General features: G+C 41.9%; 1 protein-coding gene across 2 annotated transcripts in view; it reads right to left on the minus strand.

The window, feature by feature from the left end:
• PPM1H (protein phosphatase, Mg2+/Mn2+ dependent 1H) overlaps positions 1–21,833 on the minus strand; it is an 82,169-nt gene that overhangs the window by 21,609 nt on the left and 38,727 nt on the right. For both annotated transcript variants that reach the window (XM_081928083.1, XM_081928082.1), the window contains exons 4-5: positions 15,187–15,299; positions 4,487–4,571 (exon numbers count right to left, since the gene is read on the minus strand). In XM_081928083.1, coding sequence (XP_081784209.1) covers positions 4,487–4,571; positions 15,187–15,299 — 198 coding nt within the window. The remainder of the gene's footprint in view (positions 1–4,486; positions 4,572–15,186; positions 15,300–21,833) is intronic.

Below are 21,833 nucleotides of genomic sequence, written 5' to 3' on the forward strand. Positions count from 1 at the left end.
AGAGAATTGCCCCGTTATTTGAAGGAATGCCCAGAGGTTCTAACTTGGAATTGTCCACTTGCAGGATTTTGCGCAACAGCCTACAAGATACGCCAGTGGTTCTCGCCTACTGGGTCTACACAGACTTCCTGTTTCTCTTTTAAATTGCTATGTCTTCAGTTTTGCTTGCCTACCATTCTATTTTACTTTTTTTCATCCCTATTGGTATTTGCTTTGTTTGTTGTATTTGATACAGCATGCTGGTTTTTAACCGTATAATAAATCACTGCTACTAACAATGCACAATGCTTTAGCCTTTTGTACCGTCAGCACCGTTGGCTTTTCTAGGTCCTATTGACCAACTGTTGGGAGGGAGGGGAAGAAGGATGTCTGGATTCAGTCCAATCAAAGTCCATCAAATTAAACTGGGTCAGCCGTCTGTTCTACACATGGGTCTGTTCTAGGCTAGAACACAGTTTATGCAGCTCAGGCTTCTAGATACTGGGTTTTTTATATATATAAACTTTCCTGTATACCCCACCTGTTTACGTAGCACCTGCTTTACATGGGGATTCTGAGATGTGGTGCCATTCAGAATAAAACGTGGGTATTAACATCTGGTTTACTGCTGTATCGCTAAATACAGAAGAACAAGCACATGACGTTTGAGCTTGACTTAACCTGAGTGTCCTCGGCAGAAACAAATGAGCAAATTAAAGGAAGCATGCCAGCTATTTGCATACTCGTCAGGGTATCAGTACATTCGATGAAATAATGGACAGTACATGCTTGCATGAAGCAAAGAGAATAAAATTACCCTGCTTAGTTCAGCATTGTCATCAGGAGTTTTGATACCCTCAGCTTTCCATGAATGGTTCCAATTCATCTAAGCCAACCAAGGCAGTTAAAAGTTTTCCTGATCTTTAAAAACAGTTGCTGTGCTTCAAGCAAAAGAGCTATTTTGTAGTACAGTCGAATGCCACAAACCCGGAAGTGAGTGTTCCGGTGTGCAAACTTTATTTGGAAGCCGAACATCCGTTGGCTTCCTGCAGCCAACTGGAAGCCGTGCCATCGTTTTCAGAAGTCGAACAGACTTCCGGAACTGATTCCATTTGAGAACAAAGGTACAACTGTATTCTTTTAAAATCAAACCTGCTCAAACCCCTCAACTATTGGGAAAAACGTTTGCTTGTGTGTGTAGGTATATGTGTGTGGGGGGGGGGGGGAGATAGTTAACTTTCATTTGTTTTGATACTTGAATCAAATCAATTTTTTTTAAAAAAAAAATTGCTAATTTATCAAGTGTTTGTAAATAGGAGCTCGTAATAAATTTGGAGGAAGCTAGGTAAGGTTTCCAACAGGGAAACAAATTTAATTTTTTTAAAAAGGAAGAGGAAAAACCACAAGAGTCAATATGCAAATCCATGATGGAAGAACTGTAGGAAAAAAGTCATAGATGGCTCAGAGCTTAGAACACAGAAAGCAACTTCTAAAACTGGGATTGGTAAAATACTAGAAATTTATGGCCTAACTTTTTTTATGCAAGCCACATAGGTTCAATGCCTTATTTGAGATTGCTATTGCTTGTTGACAAGAGCCTAAGTAATACAATATTCTCTTTTTCTTGTAATAACTAAACAGTTATTTCAATTTGTGGGCAGGCTTAGTGCTTTTATATATAATTTGCAAATAACAAATGTGCTTTCTTCAGGAACTGCTAAATGGAAGAGGAGAAGGGAACATATTCAGGCACTTCCCTGTAGCAATTTTTTTTAAAAAAACTGATAGGCACAAAATCACTTTTATTTATTAAAATATTTATACTCTCTTTCCTCAAGGTATTTAGCAAGAAATATTAAATTATGAAACAAGTCACATGCACCTTGCTTTAATAGGATACCAAAGAAAAGAAGCAGTTCTGTTTATTTTGGGCAGCAGATTTTTACTCCAAATAATTCCGTATAAAACACAAAATCAGATTAAATATGAAGGGAAGGGAAGGGATGGAGAGAGGAGAGAATCAAATCTAAGGATAGGACTTCTGAAATGTATTTCTTCCTTGCAGAATGTTCTGTCAATATTAAGCTGTAACAATTTTGGACAACCGCAAGGAGAAGTGCGTGAGTGAAAAATGCTAAATCTAAAAAGTGGTACAGAATACTCTTGGGAGAAGTATTGACATTTGTTTTTGAAATCATCGATTGCAGGAGTACTTGAAACCCCTGACCACAAACCAAGCGCAGTCATAAACCTAACAGCAGTAGGTGAGAACTGGTCAGAAATACCAATGGTCCTAAAATTATCTTCTACATGTTACTTCCAGTGCATTTGAAAGGATCTCTCTAATGTGGTTTCACACTTCTGGTATCTCCCACCTACTTCCTTTGAACGTGATAGCCATAACCCAAGCGCATTTGCTACATATGAAGATGCAGTAAACAAAGGTAAAGAAAAGAGTTAGGGGAGGTAGCATAAATATTTTTCAAGCCAGCTGCTATTTTCAGATCTAACCAGAATGAACATCAAAAGAGGCTGAAGGGGGAAAGACCCTCTCAGGCAATGTTTTATCTCTGCTTTCTTCAAATGAAACCCCACTCTCAAGATGCTACAGATCCCTGCTAATTTAAAAGACAAACACGTTGGTTTTTTTTTGCAAATGCAGGCAGCATAAATATTTATTGCAGATGCTTTGTATTCATCACTGTGAAAAAACGAGACTCCAAAAGTAGCTCTTCCCTCTGAAATGTCTCAGACTCTGAGAAATAAAATCAGGGCACAGAATTGTCGCCTCCCCGCAATCACCACAACCACACACATTTCTTTCGGCATTTATAGCCAGCGAAGCATTGTTCTACTCATAGAGCGAGCACTTCTGAGAAAGGAAAGGCCATCTGGCCTATACAAGCTTGTCCCCATCAGCTTCTGGGCACAGTGGGAGAGGACACTAATGACGACACGCTAGTTTTAAAGTCAAGTTTCAGAGACGGGGAGAAACAGGCTGGTTTGGAGCATCTGCCTCAAGTGCCAGTTGCACTGGTGGAATTTAAGGCACAGGCCAGATGCCACAGCCTGACAAAAGGGATTTTAGGGTGCGTGTTTTCTTATACCCACAATGGCAGCTGAAAGGGCAAGGATGACCACTGCCGGGTTACCCTTCTAATATCTGCCAATTCTGGAGATAAATAATAATAAATTGGGTCAGCTGTCAGTTCTGAAAGATCCAAAGTACACTTTCTCAGAGCAAGCCTCAATGTATCACTATTATTGATACCAAGTAGGGCTGGGCGATATATCAATATATCATACAAGTTTACATCGTGATAATTGTTTCATAATATTTGAGCTGGCAATATATCGCCAATGACAATGTGTTTAAGGGCTAGATGGTATCTGGTTTCCAACATCACAATAACTCACCAGCTAAACATTGCAACATTATCACCAGGTAAACCTAACAATATCACCAGCTAAACAATGCAATCTACCACAATGTATGAAATAAGGATGTGAACTATACAGAGGCGAACAGGACAATGTCCTGGAAACTGCTAGAACTTAGGGAACTAAAACGGATAAATGACAACATTATCAATAATCACAAACTTGGTTTCACCAGCAGGCAAGCCAAAATGCATCACAACAGGACTTTTGGTTTGGGGCTTGGCTACCAAATGGTGGTAATGAGGACAATCCAAAGTATGGTGATGAGTCAAATACAAATAATCTGGGACTGCCAGACTGCCATGAGTCCTCACAGGCCACTGCTGCTATTGCTGGCAGTCTCAGATTATTTGTATTCACTATGACTCTTCACCATACTTTGGATTGTCCTCAATACCACCATTTGGAAGCCAAGCCCAAAACCGGAAGTCTCATTCGGATGCATTTTGGCTTGCCTGCTGTTGAAAGTGACCGTGAGGTGACTCCTATTATCAACATTTATCAGTGTTAAGCAGTGGCAATTGCCAGGACATTGTCCTGCTTGTCTCTGCGTAGTTCCTTCCTTATTTCAGATATCATGATATATCGATATATCACGAAGTTCAGCTGGGGATATAATGCAATATTGACAATCAGTTCTCAACCAACCCTAATACCTACTTGCCAACCCAAAATGTAGTGCGGATCCCCTTTCCTACAGCCTGATGGGAATGGGGCAGCACATCTCTCCATCAGCTTTGCTAAAAGACCCACAACTTTTAGTTCCTCCTCTTCTTGAAAATCTTTCCATTACAGCTAGTCATTACAAGAACTCTGTGACTAAGAAATCGTGACTGAGTTTCCTTTTCATTCCTCCTCCGTCCCAATTCCTTTTCCTTTTGGATGTAAACCTGTAAGCCTGGCAGCAGGGTATTTTCACCCACATTTCTTCAGCCTTTTTTGGCTGAAGTGTGGGATAACAATATAGTTCCAGAAGGGCAGTACAAGTTTCATTTCAGATAAGGGCTGAGAAGGCGATAGCTCCATGTACCCCACCACCCACTAATCCAAATCTTTAGGCCCTTACCAGATACTGAAGACGCTGACGTTCTGTTTCTGGAGTGAATTCTGAAGACATTGGAATGACTTCTCCATTTCTGATTATTATCGCCCTGCAATATAAAAAACAACAACACACAGTGAGGGAGTGAAGGAGAGCAGTCCCTTTGGGTCCGTATTTTAAAATGCCTACACTCAACAGTGTATTACTAAAATTACCAGACACACTACTTTTCCATTGTATTTAATCCAAACATTAAGAAAAGCCTATTTGCCGAGGGGACCTTATAGCACAGATTAGAGGACAAACCACTGTACGCTGTGGTCTCTGTGGTGTCTGGTGTGCTGTAAACCGTCTGGCTTCAGATGACTCATATAAGTTGATTTCCAGTTGTATGTCATGTCAGAACATAACCATTCTAGCAGCAAATGGAGATGGCATAGCAAATCCTGTCTAAACAAAAATTTAACTAGGTACCTGCCAAGGGAGACAGGAAATGGGATGATTGATAACTGAACTGTCTCTCTCCCTCTCATCTCAGAAAGGCCTACCTGCAAACACCAATGGGAAAAGAAAATCCTCTCCAGCAATGGGCATTTTCCTGTTATTTCCATGATACAACTGTCACTCTAAAACCTTATGAAGGAGACATCAGACAAAAAGCTATAATTTGATCTTATATGACCTTGAAAGGTAACTGCCCCAATAGTGCAGTCAGGATGTTTGTTGAATCCTAATAGTTAGAAGTTCATTCTTCTTTATGTTTACAAGTTTTACCTCTTTGGGTAGTCTGGCCTCATTGCTATATTTGCTCAGAGAAAGGGAAAGCAGAAAATGGCAAGAAAAGGGAGGGGCTATGAAGGAGAGGAGGACGTGGGTGGCGCTGTGGTCTAAACCACTGAGCCTCTTGGGCTTGCCGATCAGAAGGTTGGCGGTTCGAACCCCCGCGACAGGGTGAGCTCCCGTTGCTCGGTCCCTACTCCTGCCAACTGAGCAGTTTGAAAGCACCTCAGTGGGAAGGTAAACACCATCTCCATGTGCTGCTCTGGTTTTCCAGAAGAGGCTTAGTCATGCTGGCCACATGACCCAGAAGCTGTCTGCGGACAAATGCCGGCTCCCTTGGCCAGTGAGATGAGTGCCGCAATGCCAGAGTCATCCACGACTGGACCTAACGGTCAGGGGTCCCTTTACCTTTAGCACTGCCTTTCTCAGCAAGTTTTGGATTATAACCTAGGGCTCCCATACGTCCGGAATTTCCCAGACATAACCAGGATTCGTCTTTTTTGCAAATAGCATCCAGGCAGAATTTCCGAAAATCTGCCAAAATGTCCAGGAAAAACTGGGCATAGGGCAACAACTTTTGTGGCCAGATTTTCACTTTCTGAACTACAGCAACCCTACCATATAACCCCTATCAGTTGGTTCTGTTTCTGTTTTAGTTTAGAGTTTGATAACATGCTAAACTGTGACTAAACTGTGGTTGATTTTAAGTAGATAAGGAAAACAAGCAAGTGTAATTAATTATGGTTTGATGTTAAGTTTCCCCCCCACTCATGATAGTTAAGATGAACAGCAGCTTAGCCAGGTTCAGCTGATACAACAAGCTGCAGTTAATCTATAATGAGAGCATTTTGTCTCCTATTCGCAGCCCCACTGGTAGAGGGTGAGAGAGGACAAACTTAAGGCTTGCCTAGGTTTGTTCTCCTTATGTCTGAACTAACAATCTGATTCAACAATAGGTGGATCAGATGTAAGATCAAGTCTTTCATTCATTTGAAATATTGCATTATGGTTGTATGCGAAGCAGAGGAATCCTCTCACCAGCAATTTATACAGGACTGTTTCGTCTCTTGTTCTCTAGAGTCTAGAGCAACTGACTAACACACACACACACACACACACACAGGAAGAGACCCATCGAAATCAATAACGAGTCCTAAGTAAGTAATGACCTAAGTGGGTCATGGTCATTAATTTCAGTGTGTCTACTCTTGAGTGAAAACCTTTTATCTATAAGGAGCCTAGAAATGCTTATGCAGTTCTCATGCATAAGAAAATGATCACACAAAGTACAGCAAAACAGAACTTAGGGCACTGGGATCTGGAGAAGTTAATACTGTGGAAGTAACCTGAAATGACCAAAGAAAGGTTTATTCTCAAGAGTGAGTGGGAAATGGTTCTATTTACAAAGGTGTGACTGGATACCCAAAGGTTGTTTCAGTTTGTTTGTTTTTACTTCTTGGACCCATAAAATCTATTTCAAAATGGACTCAGATGACCAGAGGAGCAGGAGGAGTGATACTACACTGAGTAATACAACAAAAGTCCATTGTACCCTTTTCTACACTTTCAATTTCTCTCTGCAAGCACAATAATTGAAATAATGGTTTAAAGCAAAGTTAGACGACTAATGTGTTTCACTTGGGTTCAAATGTTCCACAAATATTTAAAATGCACAAGACCTGCACGAAATCATAATGCACCTAAAGCTATATTTCACTGGCAAGAAGGGCAAACAAAATCTCTGAAAATGACACTTAGTGGCTGGAATCCAATGAGCAGCTTTAATACCCAACAGGATTGTTTGCTTTTACTTTCTACTTTCAATGGCAGGCCACCTCCACCCCTTGCCATGCCTTCAAACTGATTTTAAAATGCCCCTTAATTTCAGGAGAGGTTTGCCATACAGAATTTGGGGTGGGCATGGTGTTTTGAAAAACATATGTTCAAATACCTCCTAGTCACACTGAACAAACTGCACAGTTCTTTGGATCCAGGCCAAGGTATTTTTCTTTTTAAAAGCCTGGTGGGAAAAGCTGTTTTATCATTTTAGAAGGGGGAAAAAGAACCAAAGAACTTACAGACTGTAAGGACAAGAGAGTAGATATGCCTTCCATACCTTGAGAGTCAACCTGATTTTTTCTCAGCCTACATTATTTTATAGATGACTGGATTTTTAAAAATGATCCTGAATTTTCAATGAAATTAATTATTATATTGGATTGCACATCACAAGCCTAGTGCTTAGCAGCTGTTTTGGACTACAAGTCCCATCAGCGCCAGCCAATGTTGATGGGAGCTCTGGTCCAAAATATTTGGTGGGCACTAGGGTTCGAGAAATGTGTGTTGTGTGTTTTTGTTTTTAAACCATTTATTATGACTCAGGCACTCTCATTAAGCAAAATACATGAACTACCCTACTACATTTCCATCACCTCCTTCCATTCACCATGAAACCTTCTTGCTCTGTAATAAAAATATTGTAGTTCCAGATCTTTATTGGTTATTTCCTGGAAAACATAGGTACAACTTGTGATTAAATATGTTGCTGTTGTGCCCATCTATCTGAATGCAATTAATGCCTGTGAACAAGCCAGTTCCAAGAAGTGAGAGTGTTTTTCAAAAGGTCAGCCTGTTTGGACAAGGTAGCCCAGCGATGAAACTTCAGAAAATGCCACCCAACTTGAAATTGTAAGATACCCATAGGAATATCCATCAAGACTTTCTTCCAAATGGCTTCCATTAAGACAAACAGGAGTTATCCAAAGGGTACAACTGGTTTATTGATTGTGCCTGGAGTAAAACTGAAGATAGAAATTTAGAAAATGGAATATATAGATTTTTTAAAATAGCCATACTCAGAAATACAACTATTTGTTTTATCAAGCACAGCAACAGCAACACCTAAAACCATTAGGCATAGTACAAAAATGAAAAGTGAAATGGACTATGTCCTCAGGCTTACAATCTGATCAAAGGCATGATGGAGGAAGGGAAAAGAACATCACCCAGAAAATGCTGGTTGAAAAGTGGAAAAAGGTGTTTTGAAGAGGCACTTGAATGTACTAATGGACCAAGAGAGTGAGATGTCAAGTTTAAGGGCATTTCTGCAGTAGGGAGAAGCAAGCAATGAGGAACGCAAAGAGGATTTCTTAATGGGAAGAGAATATAACGTAGAAAAAGAAGGGAAAAGAGAAAGCAAGAGATAAAGAAGTTCTGCAGACATTTTCAAAATATGGTAAGCTTAAAGTGAAGCTGAAAAGGAAGAACAAGGAAGCCAGTGAAGTCAGCCATATAAAAAATGTAATGTTGAATTGTTTTTAATTATATTTTATACATCACACACACACACACACACACACACACACAGGGAAGGAGATAAGTAGGGAAAACGCCAAATGTACAATGGCCAGGGACACTGGAGATGGAAAGCTCAGTGACAGGGAGAGTAACAAGGAGGATGTTGCATGAGTCTATGATAGAAATAGTAAGAGTCTTGATACTGTGCGTAGGCAGACAAGAGCAAATCCTAGCTGTATCAGTCAAGTGAAAACGGCATGAAGTGACCACAGGATGGACAAACAGGCAAAAGGAAAGAGAAGAATTAAGTGGAGTGGTTTCATGCATAATGCTTGCAGCATTTGAATGGTGCAGTTGGTTGGTAGGCAGGTAATGTACATGTGTGGATTCAGAGTCAGGTTGAATGCTGGCTTCAAAGAGCATATTATTTGGATATAAAGTATTGATCTCTCAGGCTGAAGCTGAAGGGCATGTTTCTGGTTCTCCTGAAGACAGAACTCCACAAACTTGGGTCAACAGGTTGTCCCAGAAGCCTTTCACCTTTGTGCCCACATTTATGGCTATCATTGCATGTGTACCAGTTACACTTGAGGTTCTTTGCCTGGCAGTTCCAAGTAAACTGAACGTCATGGGTTAAGCTGATGTTTTGTTGTGGGCAGGGGAAGGAGGGATGACTGGAGTTTGTTGCTGTTACTGCAACTGTTAAACCTGAAATTCAATAATCCTTAAATAAATTTAGAATTAGGAGGAGATAACCATCAACTAAGAGCTTTGATCACTGGACAGACCCTGTTAAAGGCTCTGCGTGGGCCATGTGGCAGACTCATGTGGCTATGCGCTATTCAGCAGCTGCTATGTCGTTGTTATGACATTTGAATTGGCCTCTAATCAGTCTCAGCAGATGCCTGTCCAGTCTCATGCAGACTCTGCCAGCAGCACTTCTACTGCTGACGACGACAAACCCTTTCTGTAGAAATGTTTTTTGATTCACGGACTATCAATTCAACACACACACAAACACACTTTAGAGGCACTTTGACAATTACTTTAAAATGCAGTCAATGAAAAGTACAATCTACTGAGAGATTGGGCAGTTAAGAGCGTTAAAGAAACACTACCCGGCTTCGTACATTTTCTGTGGCCTTCAGAGGTGGGATCCAGACCTGGTAAGGCATTTGCAAAAACATTCTTCCATCAGTAACATTTATATATTTAGAGTCTGGCAGAATGATCAAGTCAACCAAACTGGCCACTAGAAGCGTTATGTCCTAAATTAATGCAGAAGTTTGATCATTTCATTTCAAGGCAGGATTGAACTGACAGAACCGTGCACTTCAAAACCCTTAAATATGTTTTTGAAGGAAATATCTAGATATGAAAACTACTGGATTCTAAGAGCCAAGGCGACTCAATCTGTCATACTCTGTATTGACATTCGTGTATTTTACAAATACCCAGTCAGATTCTGTAGTACCACTGCTAGATGAGGCAGGCTGACTTATGCTGGTGAGATGAGAACATCAACATTAACTGAAGGGCCCTCAGTGATTAAATATCCCTACATAAGGTGCTCCATCTTGAACAATACATCTTTCAGCCCAAAGATACATCTTTCAGATTAAGTGTCTTGTTAGTATTTTTAGCACAATACGTTACAAAAAGACACATATTGTTTCAAACAATTAAATAGAGTGATATGGTACATCCTTGGTCTACATTAAGAAGAAAACAAGATGTGTGATTCATACTGTCAGGGGTTCAGGAGTGGAGGCACAGGAGAAGGAGCAAGCGGAGAGCGAAGGGGAACAATCCGAGGGCAGTGTAGGTGAGGAAGACAGTGGGGCAAGAGATTCCATGAGTCTGTCCAGTGAGTCGGAAGATTCACAGAAGGGGGCAAGTCCCATCAAGAAAGTTACTGCAGGGAAACCTGAAAGTACAAGTTCCAGCAGGAGAGTCTTTAGCATATGCGCCAACGGGGTGCAAAGATCCGCCCAGCGCCCCCAAGTCTGACAAGCGCCGCTCTTGTGAATGACAAGCGCCGCCACTGGCGCGGTGCGTCTTTGGTAAATGAGTGCACAAAGTCGAAAGTCCTTTAGTGAAACAGTAGGTATACATTTTGGTAATACCTAGGTATATATGTATTTTGTTTTTCTAGCTTGATCAAAATTATTTATTATTTCATAACAGGTTAAGAGCTTAGGTGGCTTCAGCGGGGGGTGCCTGGTGCCCCCCAGAATTCGGTGCCCAGGTGCCCCGCACCCCTTGCACCCCCAGGTAAAGACGGCCCTGAGTTCCAGTTGATGTTTTTAAAAGAGCTTTTATACCACTTTGTGCTTGTGGAGACAATCATAGGGATATGATGGCAATAACATGTTAATGGGTGAGAAACCAGGATACAAGTAATAAATTGCCAATAAATTCCAGAATTTCAAACCTTATGACTGTCCCACCCATGTTCAGATTGCTGACTTGGATGTGGTCCAGAGCTCTTTGCAAATCAGGGGCCAGTCTCAGAATTGTGCAATTTCCCTTTCATTTCTTTGTCAGCCTTACGTCTTAGTTTAAACTACCGCATCTGCACTGACTAACCATTGTTCCGCCAAGCCATATACCCTCATATGTTTCAAATCCTGGAACAAACAGTATACTTTTTGAAACTCAAATCTTCTTTGCAGTGGGGATGCTCACAAATTTGGCTCATAATCGCTGATCCATTTATTATTTGAGTCTTAATGGGATCCTCACATCTCTAATATAACACTGGTGCTGACCATGGTTCTCTCCCCCCCCCATCACTTTTTTGTTGTTTTTGCTATGGCTCACAACTTTAAAAAAAGTAAAAAGACTACTGAGCTGAACTGATGAATTTAAGGAAGACAAAAGTTAGGCCTATTGGTATTCCTATGATCAAAACAACAGGAAATTTTCCTCCCCCTGTTAAAAGAGCATTCACAGCGTGCCCTGATTCTACTGCACACCTTTTCAGCCAGAAACGATCTGAAACAGAAGACTGAACTGCACATTTTTATAAGGTATACTAAAATCTGGCAAGAAGTGACAAAGAGAAACCATTTGGAAAACTCTGTTTGACAGTGTGTTATGAATTCCGAGCCACAGGGAGGTTGTGCTCATTTTGTCAACAGGCAGTTGAACATGCAGGTGAGCCAGAAGCATCTGGCTTCTCTGAAGAGGAATCCAATATGTGTCAATTGCAAAAGAAGAAGAAGAAAGTGGGCAACTGAGCAGATGGACAGAATAAGGCAAGGGGACTACATTATGTCGATATAAGTAGATTTTGATTATATGGGTCAGAAAGCAACCAAAGCAGTCAGAGGAAACGGAAGGCTACAAGAAAAATTCCCTCTCCCCCAGCCGTTTGCTTACTATGGCAGCTAAACATGCACACAGAATCATGCCTGGATTGAATCCACTGATTGTTTACAGAACATAAAGGAGAAGCTGAAAATAAGCTAAAAACTTTTATTTTATTTTAGCAAGCGTATCCAGGCATATAATTTTATTATTTAAAAGTCTGGTGGTTTTAGTTGTATACTGGCGATAATCATTTTACTTAGATGTTTATAAAATCTCTTAAATCAGATGTTTTCAACCTTTTTGAGCCCATGGCTCCCTTAACCAACTACATTCTTTCTGCGGCACCTGTGTGGGGCTCAGGAACCCAGTTATGTCACTACTTGCCTGCAGAGCCAGCAGCCTGTCACCTTTTTTCGAACACCCTCCCTTGTGGAGTGTTCCCCCAGCCTTCTCTCCCCTATTCCTTGGCAGTCATCTGGGCAGCAGCTGCTGCCTCCCTTGGTCTCTGAGCTGCCCCCCCCCCATCCCAAAGAGAGGTGCCTCCCAGAGGACATCAGAGGAGGGAGGGAAGGAAAGAGGGACAGAGGCCAGTACTGCCCGCGGCACCCCTGACCATCATTCAAGGCAGCCCAGGGCGCCATGGCATACTGGTTGAAAACCACTGCCTTAAACAAACAAACAAACAAACAATTACATTGCTGTTTTCTAGTAATGATTTAAAAACCACTGGCTTACTTACTTGTAATATGTAGTAGTATGGAGGCTGAGGCACCAATCAAACAAAGAATCTGTGTTGATTTTCTCCACTTGGGTTACATTATTATTATTATTATTATTATTATTATTATTATTATTATTATTATTATTATTATTATTTTTTTTATTCTATTTATATCCTATCCTTAATTCTCAAGGACCCCAGGTTGGCAAACACATCTATACTAATAGCTAGCTAGCTAGACAGACAGACAGACATTCTTTCAACCAGCACTTTCAGCCATTTTTTAATTCCCTCATCAATAAGAAGAGAGACAGATACACATCACCAGAGAGGGCATTCCACAACCTTCCATAAAAAGGCCCTCTCATGGGTCAAGTCCAAGCAGGCAGCCCCCAGGTGTGGCAGCACCACACAGCAGCATGGAGAAGATCTCACATGAACCCAAATAACCACATAGAGGAATGACAGAAGGCATCTCCTTAAATTGTGGTAACTTGGAGAAAGAGCAGGTGCACACATGAAAAATGGATATAGGAGTCCCCATAGATGGGGTCAATTCCTCTACACCCTCACACCCACACACAGCTTCTCTGTTTGTTTACATGTCCAATAGCATAACCATATATTAAAATAAACAGAGTTTATTTGTATGAACCAGTCATAAGTAAGGACAACTTTTTTGTTTCATGCGTTTGTTAGGGAAAACCTTCATGGGAGATTATTATTCTTTTGTTTCTTCACTGGAGTGCTAAACCAGAAGAGTGGACAGTTTAGTGTTGGCAGGTGCAAAGCACTGGCAGAATTGGTAGGAGGGATGGAATGAAGCCAGTGCCTAATCATAGTAGCCTCCAGTTATTTTTATCCCCCCCCCCCACTTTCAATACCTCAAAAGATGCAGTGGACAGAGACAAGCCCAGATAAGCAAATGAGTATGCAAGCCAGCAAACAGTTTGCTGGGCTAGGACATACCTGTCAAGCAATGCAAGCAATGCTGAAAATCAATTTGTTCTGAATTCAAGCATGAGCAGCTTGCAAATCAGCTACCCAGTTGTCTAGGGATGCGAAGGGATCCTTTATGCTTACTCTACAAACAGAATCCTCCTAGAATACATTTCAATGGTGGGAGGTAAAGTAGTGATGGTATTTGCTGTGTGTCATCTGAATTCCTGGATGCCACCTGAAACTGGTTATCTTCCCTGGCACTTAAAACACATCCACTCACCAAGCAAGCATCCTTGTTTTGGAAGCCCCTTCTCCAATCACCGTGTGAGCTGCTGTAACATCACAGAACTCTCAAAAAACATGCTGCCTTTTGAAGGAAAAGATCCACATACTGAAACAATGGGCCAATATGCGAGGCTGCGGCAAGAGGAAATAATGGTGCAAGGAGGCAGACAAGTAAAATATTCAAAGGAGAAGTGGCTAATTAGAAAAAGGCGAGAGGGGCCGAATTGTGTATTGATCTAAAACGACAAATTTCTGGCTTCAGATGGGTAACACCTATTACAGCAGAGCTGTAAATTCTTTACCGTAACAGCAATAGATTAGTCTAGAACTTATAATGAACATGCATTACAGTGGTACCTCGGGTTACAGACGCTTCAGGTTACAGACTCCGCTAACCCAGAAGTAGTACCTCAGGTTAAGAACTTTACCTCAGGATGAGAACAGAAATCGTGCGGCGGCATGGCAGCAGCAGGAGGCCCCATTAGCTAAAGTGGTACCTCAGGTTAAGAACACTTTCAAGTTAAGAACAGACCTCCAGAACGAATTAAGTACTTAACCAGAGGTACCACTGTCCAGTGCATTGTACCTAGCACTGTAAGGCACTGCTGAAACATTAACAGGACAGTAAACAGCAATGCTGTAGTAGGGGAAGAAAGGCTGAGAGAACATTGCTGAGGTTGGTGCCTGCATTTCTTCATGCAATTTCCGAATGACAGAAAATCCATGCTTTGACCTTGATATCAACCCCTTTGAAAAAGAACACACTGGAAAGTACTCTCCTCCACCCATCTCAGGAAAGGAGACGTTTGCCAAGAACACACAGTAAGACACTTTGGATAAGATTCAGGTATAGATTGTGACTGTATAAACCAGTTGCCTTTATATGTCAAAAGCCAAGAATGAGCTAAGACCATCTAATGTGTGGATAAAAAAAGGGTCATATTAGCTCTTCATCGGGTTCAAAAGAAGCCACCTCGTTTTTTGGAATGTAACCTGGATTGTACAACAGGACACTTGCTTTCCATTTGAGAAAAACCTTCCTGTCCTCCACCCTTGCAGCAGGAAAAATCTCATCTAGATTTGCTGTATTCCAGGACTCCTGACAACAATGCACTTTGATAGTTTGGACACCAATGCACTTGAGAGATGATGGGTTAGATATTTTAACATTCACCACACAGGACTGAGTCATAATGTTAGCTTCCAGCAGGTTGGTAGCTGCTGCTTACTGAGAGGAGAGTTCAGTTCTGCTCAGGAGCTGCTTGATGTGTTCCTACAGGTATCTGGTTGGCCACTGTAAGAACAGGATACCAGGCTACATGGGCCTGTGGTTCTTTTCTTACATGTTCTTAACTTACCAAGAAACGTGAAGAATTGTGCCTACCTGCTATCGCCAGCGTTTGCCACATAGAGCTTTCCTAGCAAACACACCACAATGAGGGCCGTACAGCCGCCAGATATATTGTACACAGCCCTTTCTCGCTCTATCTGCAAGTCCTGAGGAATAAAAGAGAGAACCTGTCAGAATTTAACACATAGAACCACATACTGTCTTTCTTTTCCCAGTGAGCGGTAACGCTGTCTGAAGCATAGTTATACTGAAAAGCAGACAATGCTGGGTTTTCTATTTCAGGCGCTTCAGAAAAATCAAAGAAGTTATGACAAATGTTTGATACATAGCAGAGGAGAGCAGAGACTGAGGAAGGCAGTGAGAAGCTGACAGGGAAAAGGCGGAGGAGTACAAGAAAGATACAGAGCTAAGCAGCAATTACCTCATGGACAGAACAAAAGGAAAGCCCAGTCTGCATGTGTAGCAGAATGGAAGCAGGGGAGTGGGCTGCATTAATTCAGAGTGCAAGTCAGGGATGTCATTTTTCAATGGCATGTTAAAAATAATTCCTTTCAAGGAAAAAGATAGCAGATCAGTACCCTAGGTTCCCAACCCACTCCTTGATGTAATAGATTTCCACTAGTGAGGGTGATTATTTATTAATTATTATTATTTATTAATTACTACTACTACTACTACTACTACTACTACTAGAGATTGCCCGTCCAGTTTTGCTACCTGAGGCAAAATGGGAAGGGGGCCGCCCACATGTGCCATCTGCCTACCCCCGCTGCCCCTGTTGAAGTCTCACTTGTTGGGGTCACAGGGCTTCTGGGTTCTGGCAAGATCTTGAAAGAACCCTGCGAGATCTCACTGGAAGCGGCTGCTTCTCCTCGCTTCTCTTCCAATGGCAGCAGGGAGGGGGCACATGCAGAGACGACCCTTAGATTCCACCACCTGAGGCAACTGCCTCAGTCTGCCTCATGGACACAGCCCAGCTCTGTTATCACAACTTCTATACTGGGGAACATCTAAGAATGCAATTCCCTCTTCCTGTAGACGGAAGTGGTATGGTCTATTCTACTACCTCATTCTGGAGCCATGTGTATAACCACACACACTTGTTTTAGGCAAGTAAGAAACCACAGCAGGAAAACCAATAGCAAGAAGAACCATTTTGAAACTTGGTAAAGCTGCAAGCCTAATCATGTCAACTCAGGAGTAAGTCCTATAAATTCAATGGGGCTTACACTTGGGTAAGTGAGTTTAGGATTGCAGCCTTATGCACAGGAAGGAATGACAAAGAAACACACACATTCAAGCCAAGTCACATTCTCACACTCTAGAACAGGGTTTCCTAAACTTGGGTCTCTGGCTGTTTTTTGACTACAATTCCCATCATCTCCACATTTAAGCCAGCAACTGCTTCAAGAAAGTCACTAGAATATTCAGATCTCTGCACAACATACCAACCACTTCCACGGTATTGTCTTTAGAGCATGAAGTACTGTACTCTGTGGATGTTGGGTCATCCACAATTAAGAGGCAGCCTGGAGGCAACGCAATTAATGCTTATATAACAAAAGGCATTGCTTGGGAGCCTGAGCAACCTCTCACCCTGCCATGTTGCCAACCAAAAGAGTCTCTCAGCAGCTGTTCTTTACATTTCAGACAAATCATCCACAGTACCTTGCTGTTTATATAATAAAAACTGTATTTCAACACAGTTAAAATTCACCTTCTATCTAGTTTGGCCCCCAAAACCAGTCATTCCTACCCTGAGTTTAGAAACGACGATAATTCCTCATGAAGTATGAAATAAAAATTTAACTGCACAATGGGTGGACTTCTGAAAGGCACACCTCACCACAAGGGCAACGATTTGCTGTTATTATCTTATTCTCTCCGTTTATATAGATAGCTCCACCATAACAGGAGGAGCCCTCTGGGCAGCTCAGAACACACACACACACACACACACACACACTGTTTAAAACACACACACACACACACACACACACACACCTGAAACACAAAATTTCAAACTCAATTGGTCAAATGCTGACCAACAAATGGTCACACATAATACAACTGGAAAGCATAACTTAAGCTTTCATGACCAGAGGTGTGTTTAAACGTTTTCAACCATTACACACACTGCAGAAAGGGTTGGGAATGAAGTGGCAACATGGACTGTACCATTTTAGGCTGCAGGCGGAGGTTCACTTTTTTAAAATGTTACTTATGCAAAAAAAAAACCTCCTGGAAAGCTGACTAGCCAGACTTCAGAAGGAGTTTGAAAACTTTGTCCCTTTTATACTTGATTCCCCACTCCCCACCGCTGAATGGAATTGCTTGGGGTTTTTTTAACTGTGAGGGGGCACTTTAAAATAGTATCTGCCACGTGCAGGGAATCACTTCTGAATTTTATCCTCTCATTTTGCTAAAAAGTCAATACCAGCTCTGAGCTACTTCCAAGCAGGAGCATCCAACATGGTGTTCTCAAGGCAACATAAGTTATAATATCCATCATCTCCAGTGAGAATTGCCAATGGTGAGGTTATAACAGGAATTACAGTCAGTGTCCGAAGGGCACCCGGTTGCGAACCTATGTTGCCCATTAACAAACTTGTATAATGTACGATACTTTTCCATCTATAAGACTAGGGTTTTTTTACGTGAAAAGAATGTTTTAGAATTGGGGTCGTCTTATACACGGGTAGTGCTAAGTGTATTTTCTTAATTTTGAGTCCCCCCAAATAGGGGGCGTCTTATACACGGGGAACATGTTATACATAGAAAAATACTGTACATGTGCCAATTGTGCATATCCAGCCTTTTTGCTTATTTTTTTTTTTTTTTTTACAAAAAACTTGTTAAGATAGCTGAGGGAACAGAATGCATAACATTAGCAGGAGTATCAATACTGAACGGCTGCCAAAAGAGGCGAGTTGTGTACACATAGCACATTGCCAAATGGGAGACAAATACATTCCCTCACAAAGAAAATCGCACTTGCAGTCCTTTTTGCAAGCCCCCCAAAAATACAGTAAAATCTATTCATTTCGTTTTTCCATACCCTGGGGTGGGAGGGCCTGAAGGAGGCCGTTTGTCATTATAACGTGGACTACATCCCTGGAGCATTCACAAGACTGGATCAAAATGCGCACAAACCAACCAACAGCTTTGCTTTCCACATATTAAAAACAGCCAATTTGTTTAGCAATTGCCATTTAATGTTATTAATTATAAGACTAGACTTCTCACAGGAGAAAAGACTGGCTAGTGGTTTGTTCCCTGACCCTTAGCTACATATTCCCCTTTCAGGCCATGTCTTGCCCCAGAAGGGCATCCCCACTCCCCTTATGGAAAATAAACGTATTGAGGGCAACACACCGTAACAAACAGTAGCCATGACAACTAGCGATAAGACACACAATTCGTATTGACAACCAAGCCCCACAATCATGCTTTCAAATCCAGTAGGCACCAGGTTAAATAGAGCAATAGGAAAGTTATTTTGCACGTGAGAAAGTTAAGAGGACTGCTTGGCAGGACTTGGCAGCAAGCACTCCCCAAGTGGGCTGAAGCAGGGTATATGGATTGTGATGCTAATAGCATATGTCACAAATAAGATTCTGTGCAGTTCAGCACTGCGGCCTCAATCCCATTTGCTCTACGAATTTCTGTGATGGTTTTGTGACAGGCACAAGCTGGAGCAAGATGTAAACTGCCCAATGAGGCCACCTACTGGCTCAAGTGTGAACTGCACTTCAGGCTCCTCCAGACAACCTATTTATTCAGTATTCATTCATTCAGAGATATAAAAGCACAAAGCCCTCAAAAGCTAGTGGAGTTGTTCATATCAGAAACGCACCAAGTTTATCTCCCCACCGCTTTAATATTTTTTTTGTACATTTTGTTGAACTCAGCATGGAGAAGCATTCTGGAGGTGAGTCAAATGGTTTATTATTATTAGCCGAATTTATTTTTAATACTTTTAAAAATAAATGAATAAAAGCACACACATTTGAACATGACCCGCAAGGAAATACTGCTGCATGCGGTTTTGTTCCTGTGCATGCTTAAAGTCATCAAAAGTTGTTAACTCTGATAAATGGCAATACGCAAACTGGGTATAATAATTATTTTTTTCTAGTTGTATGTGCATTTACATCTAATCGCTTCAAAACTCACCAGTGTTACAATAAGATGCAAATAGGATTTGCTGCACTTCTATAAAGAGGTGGTTCTAGTGAAGATCAAATCCCCTGCACATTGATACGCAAAATAAATCAAGAAATTTGGTGTGGCAATGCAGTAGCATGCTAAGAGGTGCCAGTTCCAATCCTTGACATCTCCTGCAAAGTAGGGCCACGAAAGACCCCTGTCTGAAACCCTAGAGAGCTGCTTCCAGTCGGTGTAGGCAATGCTTATTCAGAAAGAGGCAGGTTCCTACATCCAAATCTGATTAAAATCAGTACACAGCATCCATTTGCAAAGCAAGGACCATAGCTCAGTAGAAGAGCATTTGCTCTGGATGCAGAAGGTCCTGGGTTCAACCCCCTGCACACACACATCTCCAAGAAGGCTGGGAGTGAGAGCCCCGAGGAGCTTCTGGGTAGACAATACTGAGCTAGATGGGCAATGGCCCGACTCAGTATATAAAGGCAGCTTCCTGTGTTCCTATAAATCCTGCATGCTTTATTCTGAACTCAGGAGACCAAGTGAAGTTTTGTTTACCCTTTGAGGGACAGTGTAATGGACGGGAGGTAGGAGATTAGTGCAGCAGGGGCAGAGTGGTGGGTCGTCAGGAAGCTCCCTAAATAATGGAGCTTTTTACATTTACTGGCCCTAATCCAACTCTAAAGGACCCCTGACCATTAAGTCCAGTCATGGCTGACTCTGGGGTTGCGGCGCTCATCTCGCTTTACAGGCCGAGGGAGCCAGCGTACAGCTTCTGGGTCATGTGGCCAGCATGACTAAGCCACTTCCAGCGAACCAGAGCAGCGCACAGAAACGCCATTTACCTTCCCGCTGGAGTGGTACCTATTTATCTACTTGCACTTTGACGTGCTTTCGAACTGCTAGGTTGGCAGGAGCAGGGACCGAGCAACGTGAGCTCACCCCATCGCGGGGATTCAAACCGCCAACCTTCTGATTGGCAAGTCCTAGGCTCTGTGGTTTAACCCACAGCGCCACCCGCATCCCAACCCAGCTCTATCTGTGCATAAACAAAATGTGATCGTAAGACAAACTGCCTAAAAAACATGGATGAGAGCACATATCCAAATGCACACAGGACCACACATCCAATGGAAAGCAATGAGACCAAATGCTTCAGACTGAGATTGGAACTACGGTCAACAATCCAGCAAGGAAGAGATGCGCGTCAGCCCAATTCACACACGTGTGAGCCTGGCTTTCCCAAGAGAATCGCATTAGTTGGGTCAGGGCAGGGTGGACCCAAAGAAACACAGGTAGAACTCTGCTCGTAAGACAAGCTTTCCCACATCCCTCCTCTTCAACTGCAGCCCTTGGGGACCTCCAAGATGCCAGTTCTGAGCATGGAGTGCAAGGAGAGTGACAGAAGACCGCACACATCAATGTGTGCAGAAGAAGGCAATGTTGATCATGGGGCCAACTTGCATGGGTGGGAAAGTCCCTTTCTACTTGTGGCGTTTGCCCATTCTTTGGGGATACGTTTGTATTGGAGGAGAGAAAGGGTTAATAGGTTGACCAATAAGAAAGCACGGGGGTGGAGCCTACAGTTTTGACAGTTAATTCAGTTGGTTCTTTTGGGGGGGGGGATAGAGGAGTCAGAGTGAGTCAGAGATCGAGCCAAGTCTCAGAGGGAATAGAGCGACAGCATTTCGAATATATTTTAAAACTTGTTTGTGTTTGAAATAAACTTTAATCTTCATTGATAACTCTACCTGATTGAGACACATGGGGGGCCCTGGGTTTCCCCCCACAAAATTGGTGGCAGCAGAAGAATATAGTAGTGGTGTACAGGTCAATAGTCCGTGAAACAAACGGCAAACTACTCAAGCAAGCTACCTCTGGATCAAACCTGTGGATTTCTCACATACAACTGTATGGACTGGAAACTGCCCATTTTAAAAAGGGCATCAGATCCTCAAGATTTTGCACCTGCTTTGCAAATTCCTGTAGGTGTGAATGCAAGAAAACCTAAAATGTAAAGCTAGCATTTTTACCAAGGGGTTCCCAAGTATTAACTTATTTTTTATATTCATCTGGTGAAACCAATATCTTTTTTTTTTTTAACATAGTTCAGTAATATTCTGGTTTTCATACTTAATTGTCAATCAATATGAATGTTTTAAACAACTTTTAATTTTATCTTGCTAATTCATGCTTCTGCCCTCAATTATTTTTCAACCCCAATTATTTTTAAACAACAGGGTCTCTCTAAGGCCTCTGAAGCAGTATCAAAGAAGGGAAAACCACAAAAGATGTAACCTATGGAGATGATCAGAACAGTAATTATCAAGCAATTTAATGATTTAGTTACTGAGAACAATTTAATTATTAGCAGCCAGTGGACACAAAGGAGGAAAAATTCTGCAAAGTCTGTAAGTACAAAGAAAGGGCTGTTTTTTTCTCCACCATAACACATGTGATCAATACGACTTGCAAATGCAATCTCAGAATCTGATTAGTCTCCATAATTCTTCCTA

The sequence above is a fragment of the Podarcis melisellensis genome, assembly GCF_964234715.1.
Source record: "Podarcis melisellensis genome assembly, chromosome: 10".
NCBI lineage: Eukaryota > Metazoa > Chordata > Lepidosauria > Squamata > Lacertidae > Podarcis > Podarcis melisellensis.